This window comes from Trypanosoma cruzi, genomic scaffold (genome assembly GCF_000209065.1).
Source record: "Trypanosoma cruzi strain CL Brener 1047053516095 genomic scaffold, whole genome shotgun sequence".
NCBI lineage: Eukaryota > Euglenozoa > Kinetoplastea > Trypanosomatida > Trypanosomatidae > Trypanosoma > Trypanosoma cruzi.
Window position 1 is genome coordinate 86,113 of NW_001849437.1, and position 9,021 is coordinate 95,133.

The 9,021-nt window shown below is 54.4% G+C and overlaps 3 protein-coding genes and 2 pseudogenes across 3 annotated transcripts, besides 7 other annotated features; all 5 read left to right on the plus strand.

The window, feature by feature from the left end:
• Positions 1-1,496: part of a sequence feature (areas not merged during assembly with more than two copies in the genome that could not be assigned to a particular haplotype) that runs on past the window's edge.
• On the plus strand, positions 8-1,294 carry Tc00.1047053509525.390 (mucin-associated surface protein (MASP), putative; the record flags this gene model as incomplete). The annotated part of the gene is made up of 1 exon (XM_815733.1): positions 8-1,294. One exon carries the CDS (start codon positions 8-10, stop codon positions 1,292-1,294), a length of 1,287 nt encoding a protein of 428 aa, XP_820826.1.
• Positions 1,497-4,579: a sequence feature (heterozygous, Esmeraldo-like haplotype).
• Tc00.1047053509525.400 (mucin TcMUCII, putative) lies at positions 1,778-2,359 on the plus strand (the record flags this gene model as incomplete). Its single annotated transcript, XM_815734.1, has 1 exon — positions 1,778-2,359. One exon carries the CDS (start codon positions 1,778-1,780, stop codon positions 2,357-2,359), a length of 582 nt encoding a protein of 193 aa, XP_820827.1.
• Positions 2,140-2,199: a microsatellite.
• Positions 2,571-2,627: a sequence feature (T-rich).
• On the plus strand, positions 2,806-3,981 carry Tc00.1047053509525.410 (annotated as a pseudogene).
• Positions 4,580-7,945: a sequence feature (areas not merged during assembly with more than two copies in the genome that could not be assigned to a particular haplotype).
• Positions 7,569-8,123, plus strand: Tc00.1047053509525.420 (mucin TcMUCII, putative; the record flags this gene model as incomplete). Its single annotated transcript, XM_815735.1, has 1 exon — positions 7,569-8,123. One exon carries the CDS (start codon positions 7,569-7,571, stop codon positions 8,121-8,123), a length of 555 nt encoding a protein of 184 aa, XP_820828.1.
• Positions 7,946-9,021: a sequence feature (heterozygous, non-Esmeraldo-like haplotype).
• Positions 8,331-8,376: a sequence feature (T-rich).
• Positions 8,582-9,021, plus strand: Tc00.1047053509525.432 (annotated as a pseudogene; the record flags this gene model as incomplete).

The window sequence follows — 9,021 nt, forward strand, 5'->3', positions numbered from 1 at the left end:
AGGAGTGATGGCAATGATGACTGGCCGTGTGCTGCTGGTGTGTGCCCTCTGCGTGCTGTGGTGCGTGTTTTCTTCGGTGTCGGCCGATGCCAGGGATGATTGTGAGGATTCCGGCCAAGGTGTTGTTGGGAGTGTTGGTCAACCTTCTTCCCCAGTTGCGGGTCATGGTGATAATGGAGTTGTCACTGATGGAAGTTCTCTGAGCAGTGGAAGTCACTTGCCGGGTTCTGCTCCTACGGGTGGCAAACCCCCACTTCCCGGTGTTGGTGAGGGTGTGGGTTTAAATGAATCTAAGGATGCCTTAACTCTTGCAAAAGAGGGGCGTGAAGTCGTACAGGATCAGCATGAATTAGTGCCTCAAGTTTCGCATCACACTGATGCGGGAACAGGAGGGAAAGGCGATCTCAATGCGCCAGAACAGTCGCCCAACGCAAAAACGGAATTAGAAGATGGTGGTGGTGTTTGTGGTGATGATGCTGCAGCTGCGGAGGGTGAAGTAAAAACCACCGTGAATGAAGGACAATTGGGCGGATCTTCCACGAGCGACAGCCATCCACCAGCAGCAGACCGAGGGTCGAGGGAGCAGGAAGGCACAGTGGAACAAGCATCATCAACAGCGGCATTGACGCCAGTGGTGGGGCGAGAAACACCACCTAAGGGGGACACAAACGAGGACTCACCGGAGGATAAAGCCGCAACTGGCGCAGGTATCACACAAGATATACCAGCTGTCAGTCAACAACAAACACATTCTTCATCCACCTCTACAACTGGAAATGGTCTGACTTCCACTCTAGGAAAAGGGCGCGCTCCGGAGGACATTTCCAGCAATAACGAACGATCCGGTAAAGCACTACTGCAAGAAGGAGCGGAACATGAAACTGTTGCTGGCAGCCAATCGCAAACAATACCAGCAGCCACCGCCCGTAACACACTTGGCACAACCCTTTCTGGCGACAGCGACAACAGCACCACGATAACTACAGCCGTGCGGTCTGACACTGGCACAGAAGGCACTCCAACCAGCAATCATCCGAACCGAAAATCCATTGAAGGCGCCACATCACCCGGCATGAATTTCGATGGTGAAGCTGCATCAACCAAAAAATATGATACGGTATCTCAGAGTGCGGGATCCTCAACAGCGCCAACCACAAACAACAAAACACGTGACACAGCTTCTCATGGCGACCGTGACAGCAGCAACGCGGTCTCCCACACCACCTCCCCTCTTTTGCTTCTTCTTCTTGTTGCGTGTGCGGCTGCGGCTGCGGTGGTGGCCGGGCCTGCATGAAGTGGAGTGCGCCGAATGTGGACGAAGGCATACGGCAACTGAACTGTTTTTGTGATGAATATTGGCTGCACTTCCCGTGGACCAACAATCCGCGTGGTGTGCGGGGATCTCCTTTTTTTATTGTTACTTTGCTTTTGTGTTGTTGTGTGCGCTGCACCTTCTCGTGTGTGTGCGCACCCTCCGTGAGGGGTGCCGACACGACGGACCGCTCTCGCCGCATGTACATGCGGTGGAGCCTTGTGTGCCGCTCCTGTTTGCCTCTCCCTCTTCCATCTGTGTGTTGGTGTTGCGGCAGGGCTGTGTGTGTGTGTGCCTGCTGCCGTGGATTGGAGTGTGTGTCGTGCGTGGTGTGCGGCGTACGGTGCATGCCTGGCTGCTGCCCTCTCCTCATGTGGTGTGCCCTCTGTGTGTGTCTGCTGCACCTCTCGTCTCCCCTGTTGCTCTCCATGTCCCTCACTGTGCAGATCAGCTCCACACCACTGAATGACCACATTCACGATGATGATGACGTGCCGTTTGCTGTGCGCCTTGTTGGTGCTTGCCCTGTGCTGCTGCCCGTCCGTGTGCGCGTCAGAGGATAAGTCTCAAGCCGCCACTTCTTCCCAGACGAACACGACGACCACAACCCCGGCATCAATCTTGACACCTGCTCCGAAAGGTGAAGGGTCGGGCGCGGAAAATGGAAATGCTGCAGGGAGGGGAGGCGGTAAGACCACTCCGCATCCGCAATCAAGTGCCACTCCCAATAAGGTACAAGAAAAAAGTACGGAAGAAAACTCAGGGACAAAAAGTGTCACGAGAACATCCACAGAACAAGCAATTAAGAATGCCGATGATTCTGCCGAGACGACCACGACGACGACTACAACAAAGGCACCAACAACGACGACCACCACCACTACAACACAGGCACCAAGTACTACGACTACAGAGGCGCCAGCTGTGTCAACCACCCGCGCACCGTCACGTCTTCGCGAAATCGACGGCAGCCTCAGCAGCTCTGCGTGGGTGTGTGCCCCGCTGGTGCTTGCCGCATCCGCGCTGGCGTACACCGCTGTGGGCTGAAGAGGTGTGTGCGGGCTGTGCGTGCCAGCACCCAACCGCGGGGATTTGTGCGCGTGTGTTGTGGTTCACTGTACAAAATAGGAGGAAATAATGATTGTGTTTTGCTTCACTTGCTTCTGCTGCCGTGCTGTGTGCTCCGCGTTGTGCCCCGCATCCGCCACGTTGAACGCATCGCGGACGCACTCATAAGCATGCGCACTGGAGCCCTGGGTTTGTTTTTCTTTTTTTAATTTCTGTTTTTTTATTTATTGTTTTTTTATTGTTTTTTAAGCTTCTGGTTTGCGGTGCGGTGTGCGAGCTCTGCAATCGTACTGATTCCATCTGTCTCGTGGTGTGTGCGCTGCTGCTGCTGGTGATTTTTAATGTGTCTCTCTTTTTGCTTCCCTCTCCGTTGACGGGGAGTTACTTTTGCTGAAGGCTGCACGCAAGTGACAGGAGTGGTGGCGATGATGACTGGCCGTGTGCTGCTGGTGTGTGCCCTCTGCGTGCTGTGGTGCGGTGCCGGCGGTGGCGGATGCGCTGAGCGCTTGGCAGCTGCTGCCGATATACCTGTTGATTCTGCGAGTGGTGGTGGAGGTTTGCTGGAAACGCCACCGCCAGTGCTGTCACGTTTACTTCCAGGAGAAACTGACGATGCTGAAGCCGAAGTTGAAAATGAAAATCAATGAGTTACTGGAGATGATGAAACAGAGAATGGGAGTGAAGAAGAAAAGTCTGCAACTGTGCTGGGCATTACAAACGGCACTCTGATTAGGCTTCAGCAGGAAGCACAACACACCCTTGCAGGAAAAACTTCGGCAGGAAACGTTGAAGTTGCTGATGTGGAAGGAGTTGGAGAAGAGGAAAAGATTGAAGATAAAAAAGGTGATAAATTCAAAGAAGATCTTGGAATCACTCCGTTGGCAGTGACTGAATCGAATCCGACTGACGAAGAGAACCCACGGCCACAGCCACCGAATGAAAAAATAAGAAGGTGAGGTGGCGAACCCCTTAAATGGCAGCTCGCCGGGACTTGGAGTTCAGCAACAAGTTTTATCGGGTTTGTTGGATGGCGCACCAGCCAAGAGTACAACGGACGCTAATCCATCGTTCCCATCTAGAGGTGGACGTGCTGTTGACAACAGTGAGGGGAGGGAGGATGGCTCAGTGATTACTGAACTGCCTGCCGCCAGAGAAGGACAAGGCAAAAAGGAATATGGTAGAAGCGTTATATCAACGACAGATGGGAGAAAACATTACAATTATCAGTGAATAAAGCCGCCAACACGAGTGATGCGGCAATAAATGACAACAGCAGAAGCAGCCCCACAGCAGCTGCGGGCCTGCAGTCTGACGATGGCTCAGAAAGCAATCCGGCCACAAACGGCTTGAGCCAACCCTCCAGTGGAAGAATCGCACAGCTCAGTACGACTCCCAATCCCAACGACGCATCAGGCACCACAGAGAATGCGACATCCCAGAGTGCAGGAATCCCAAGAGCACCAATTAACACAGCCAAAACACGTGACACAGCTTCTCATGGCGACAGTGACAGCAGCACCACAGTTTCCCACACCACCTCCCCTCTTTTGCTTCTTCTTTTTGTTGCGTGTGCGGCTGCTGCTGCGGTGGTGGCCGCGTGAGAGTGAGGGAGAGAGAGCCGTGCACCGCCCGCACACACACTCGTCCTTCACTCACTCTCTGTGTGTGTCCCCTTGCATGGACTCTCGCCCTCACCTCATCCCACGAAGCACACACATAATGTGCCCATTGTATATATTGCATGCACACCCATGCATGCCCGTTGGTGCTCTCTTTTGCGCCACACGCACCGCTGCCGTCCTGCCTGGCTGCATGGGCGGAGCACCGTAACTGTTTCTGTTTTGTTTTTATTGCCTTGAGTGGGCGACCTCTCTCTCTCTCTCTCTCCCTGTGTGTGTGTTTTGCTTTACGGGAGCAATGAGAGTGTGTGCGCTGGTCGTCCCACGCTTCGGCTTTTTGTTTTGTTTTCTGTTTTTCTTCTTTGAGTCTCTGCTTGTGTTGTGGGTGCACGCACCGATTGCACTTTTATTGATTGGTGGGTTGCTTTTTGGACGCCTGATTTTTTTTTTTGCATTCTTATACGGTTCCTCTCTTGTTATTAGTGTGTCAGCCCCTTGTGTCTTTGGCAAGCCACCAATTGCTCTCTTCCACATACACCTTGCGTCAGTGGGTCCACGTCACCCCGCGGCCTGCAGCGCTTCTTGTGCTGCTGTTGATGTTGCCTGCGTTGTGATTTGCCGGCGGTTGCCTCGTTGTCATCCTGACGTATCCCTGTTTTCTTGTCGATGTGGTGCCTGCCGACAACGCGCGGCAACTCCGGTTGTGGTGAGGGTCGTGCGTCTCAGAGCGCAGGATGCGTCGCAGGTGTGCAGCCTCGCTTGTAAGCACCGATGGGTGTCTGTCCCCGTGAAGACGTCATCAACGGCCCCGGATGGCAGCAGGAGGCACTGCGGCATTTTTTGTATTCCACAGCGACTTTATTGGACGGTACTTTTGCTTTGCAGCTCTTGCAGCTTTTGTGGGAGAAGGTGGGAGGCTGAGGGCATGAGGACTGAATTCATTTGAGCGGCTGCATTTCTTTGACTTGCGGCCAGTCGTGGCACTCTTTTGTGTTTTGGCAGCCCGTCACTTTTTTGCTTTCCACCGCAGCACGTGGAGGCCACTGATCCGAGGAACATTTGCTTGACCGAGTGTGAGCTGCTGCCGTGCGTGGTGCATGGAGTGACGACTACTTCTGTTTGGCGTGCCGCGGTATGTTGGAATGATGTTTGGAAGACTTGTGAGGGGTGTTGTTTGTAGTTTTTTTGTCTTCTCTGGTGGAGCCGACATGTGTGCGGGGATTGTGGCGTTGCTGGCTGACAGCTCCACGTCACTTTTCAGCATTCCTGGATGTGCTGAGGAATGACGGCTGGCGCCCAGCGTGTTGGTGCTGCTGGTGGGAATAAGTGCATCGGGAATAGGCCGTTTTCTCTTTTCCGTGCTGGAGCCGATGGACTGGCACGAGGGCACCGGCTGCAGGCTGCTTGCCAGCACGTGTGAGCAGCGGATGCATGCACACACAGACGCTCATCGCAATAGCTTGTGCGATCACAGTGGCCTTTTGTGGCGTGCTTTTGTGGACGTCAGTCCATCGAAGAATGCGTGAAGCAAACGGCTGACTGCACACGAGGAAAATAAGTGCGTGCACTGTGCCGTGTTTCAGCGTCGATGGCAGAGCGACAGGAAGCCCGTGCTGGCAACTGAGATCTTTGCGTCGCGAGGGATGTCAGTGTTGATTTTGGATCGTCGAGGTGAAGTGATTTTGCTGCTGCCCGTGTGTGTGGCCACTCCGGCAGAGGGCGAACGCAAACGGGAGGGATGCAGGCGCTGCGTGTGTGTGTGCAGGTGCCATGCAACAACGCCACAACAAACATGCTGCGACTCGGTGACCCTCACATCGTTGTGGTCCTCACGAACTGCCGAGGCACGGCCCACATCGATGCACTTAGTGGACGGAGTGAGGCATCTTTTGAGGCGCTGCAGGGAGCAGGATGTGTTGGCGCAGCCACGACGTGCATGGAGTGTCACGATGGCACAGTCAGCTGCGGCTGGTGGAATATTTACTTCTCGGAGGCAACAGAGAGAGAGCGGGAGAGCTGCACCTGCTGCTGGCGTCGTTGCTGCCTTTTGTGGCCTCCCATGCCGATTATTGTCTGTCCGCTGATCATGGGTGGCATGCCTCCACTAGTGACGTCCTCTGCAGGCATTTCACAGCACCAGTGAAACACACATCACGTCGCATGCTTTGGCTGTGGATATGGTGTCGTGCATGCAGCCGGCATTATTTTGCCCGACTCCTTTTCACTGCTTTGCGACAAATAGATGCGTCACCGCCCGAGTCATTCACTGCAGCTCCGTGTGCTGTACTGCCAGCACAAGACTCTCTTGTTGTCTGGCGCCTGGCTGACAGTCAAGCACCACTGCGTTGGGACATGCAAGGATGTGGACTGCCGCTCACGGTGTTGGGCACCGCTGTTTGGATGCGGTGGTCACACGAGCGGATGTATTGTGGCACAATCAAATGCGTGAAGTACGCGGAGTCACAGCGGCTGCAATAATATTGACGGTGTGGCACCACGGGGAATGTGTGAGGGGGTGATGCATGATGAATCACAGCGGGCGGCATGCGAGGGAAGTGCACCGCGACGGAGCGTCACCCCGCCCTCAGCCTGCAGGGGAATGTACGCCCACAAAATATATAGACGAGACACCACCAAACAGACATGCCCTTCCATGCACCAATAAATAGGAGCGAAGGTGCGTTCTGGTGCGTGGGAGTCCACTCACATATTATTTATTTCCACCGCAATAAACGGTGAGGAATCATGTGCCACAGCAACGAAAGAAGAAATAAAAACATCTATTGCAGCACTTTTACCAGCGAAAAGCAGGAACAACACAAACCGAATTATTGGCTGCAACAACACAAGAAAAAAATCCACAAGAGGAAAAAAAGAATTATGTACCCTGCAGTAATCCCCAACACACGATCCAGGCATGAAGGTTTATCCTCTGGAAAAAACACAAAAAAACGCATGCGGACGTCTGCCAACATCCAAAGAGAAACACAAATAAATGTTTGCTTTCTTTATGCCATTCCCTGCGCCTATTTTTGCGTGTGCGTCTGCTGCTGCGGTGGTGGCCGTGCCTGCATGAATTTGAGTACGCCGGATGTGGACGAAGGCCTACTGCAACTGAACTGTTTTTGTGATGAATATTGGCTGCACTTCCCGTGGACCAACAATCCACGTGGTGTGCGGGGATCTCTTTTTGTATTGTTACTTTGCTTTTGTGTTGCTGTGTGCGCTGCACCTTCTTGTGTGTGTGTGCGCACCCTCCGTGAGGGGTGCAGACACGACGGACCGCTCTCGCCGTATGTACATGCGGTGGAGCCTTGTGTGCCGCTCCTGTTTGCTTCTCCCTCTTCCATCTGTGTGTTGGTGTTGCGGCAGGGCTGTGTGTGCCTGCTGCCGTGGATTGGAGTGTGTGTCGTGCGTGGTGTGCGGCGTACGCTGCATGCCTGACTGCTGCCCTCTCCTCATGTGGTGTGCCCTCTGTGTGTGTCTGCCGCACCTCTCGTCTCCCCTGTTGCTCTCCATGTCCCTCACTGTGCAGATCAGCTCCACACCACTGAACGACCACACTCACGATGATGATGACGTGCCGTCTGCTGTGCGCCCTGTTGGTGCTTGCCCTGTGCTGCTGCCCGTCCGTGTGCGCGACAGATCCTGAACCGCTTGAAGATTCTTCCCAGACGAACACGACGACCACAAACCCGGCATCAATCTCGACACCTGCTCAGAAAGGTAATGTGTCGGGTGGCGGACATGGAAATACTGCAGGAACGGGAGGTGGTACGACCGATACGGAACAGCAATCAAGTGCCATTCCCAATAAGGTACAAGAAGAAAGTACGGAAGATACGAAGGAGCAACAAATTCGCACTGAACCATCCGCAGAACAAAAAAATAAGGTGTCTGAGACTTCTACGACAACGACGACCACCACCACAAAGGCACCAACCACGACGACCACCACTGCGCCAGAGGCACCAAGTACTACGACTACAGAGGCGCCAGCTGTGTCGACCACCCGCGCACCGTCACGTCTTCGCGAAATCGACGGCAGCCTCAGCAGCTCTGCGTGGGTGTGTGCCCCGCTGCTGCTTGCCGTATCCGCGCTGGCGTACACCACTCTGGGCTGAAGAGGTGTGTGCGGGCTGTGCGTGCCAGCACCCAACCGCGGGGTTTGTTCGTGTGTTGTGGTCCACTGTATAAAATAAGGGAAATAATGATTGTGTTTTGCTTCACTTGCTTCCGCTGCCGTGCTGTGTGCTCCGCGTTGTGCCCCGCATCCGTCACGTTGAACGCATCGCGGACACACTCATGTGCATGCGCACTGGAGCCCTGGGTTTGTTTTTCTTTTTATTTTAATTTCTTTTTTTAATTATTGTTTTTTATTGCTTTTCAAACTTGTGGTTTGCGGTGCGGTGTGCGAGCTCTGCAATCGTACTGATTCCATCTGTCTCGTGGTGTGTGCGCTGCTGCTGCCATTTGTTGCTGTGCGGTGGCTGTGCGTGGTGTAGCGGCTGTGTCTCTTTTTTTGCTTTGTCTTGAAGGGGCGTTAGGTTTTGCTGAAGGCTACACGTAAGTGACAGGAGTGATGGCGATGATGACTGGCCGTGTGCTGCTGGTGTGTGCTCTCTGCTTTGATGCGGTGCCGGCGGTGTTGACGCGTGGCCTGTGTGCTACCGCGCTGATGGTGGAATGGACGACGCGGGGCTTGCGAGGGGAATGGATGACGAGGTGGTGTTTGCGAGGAGGGACTGCGTGTCGAGTGCCGCCTTACGGGGAGTAGCGGCGGCGGTACCGGCCGGTGAGGACGGCGGCGTTGGCGCAAGCGGAACGCCCAGCAGTGATGCAGGACAACCACCGGTCGGTGATGCAGGGAGCGGGACTGAAGCTCAGCGGCAGTGGGGCTGCACCAACGGCTCCATCTTCTGCTACCGATACAGACGCTGCCAGCAGTACTCCTGTGTTGGGTGCTGGTGGTGGTGGTGTTGGCCCCCAAGCAGCAGCCCGCAGTTTCTCCGACGTCTAAGA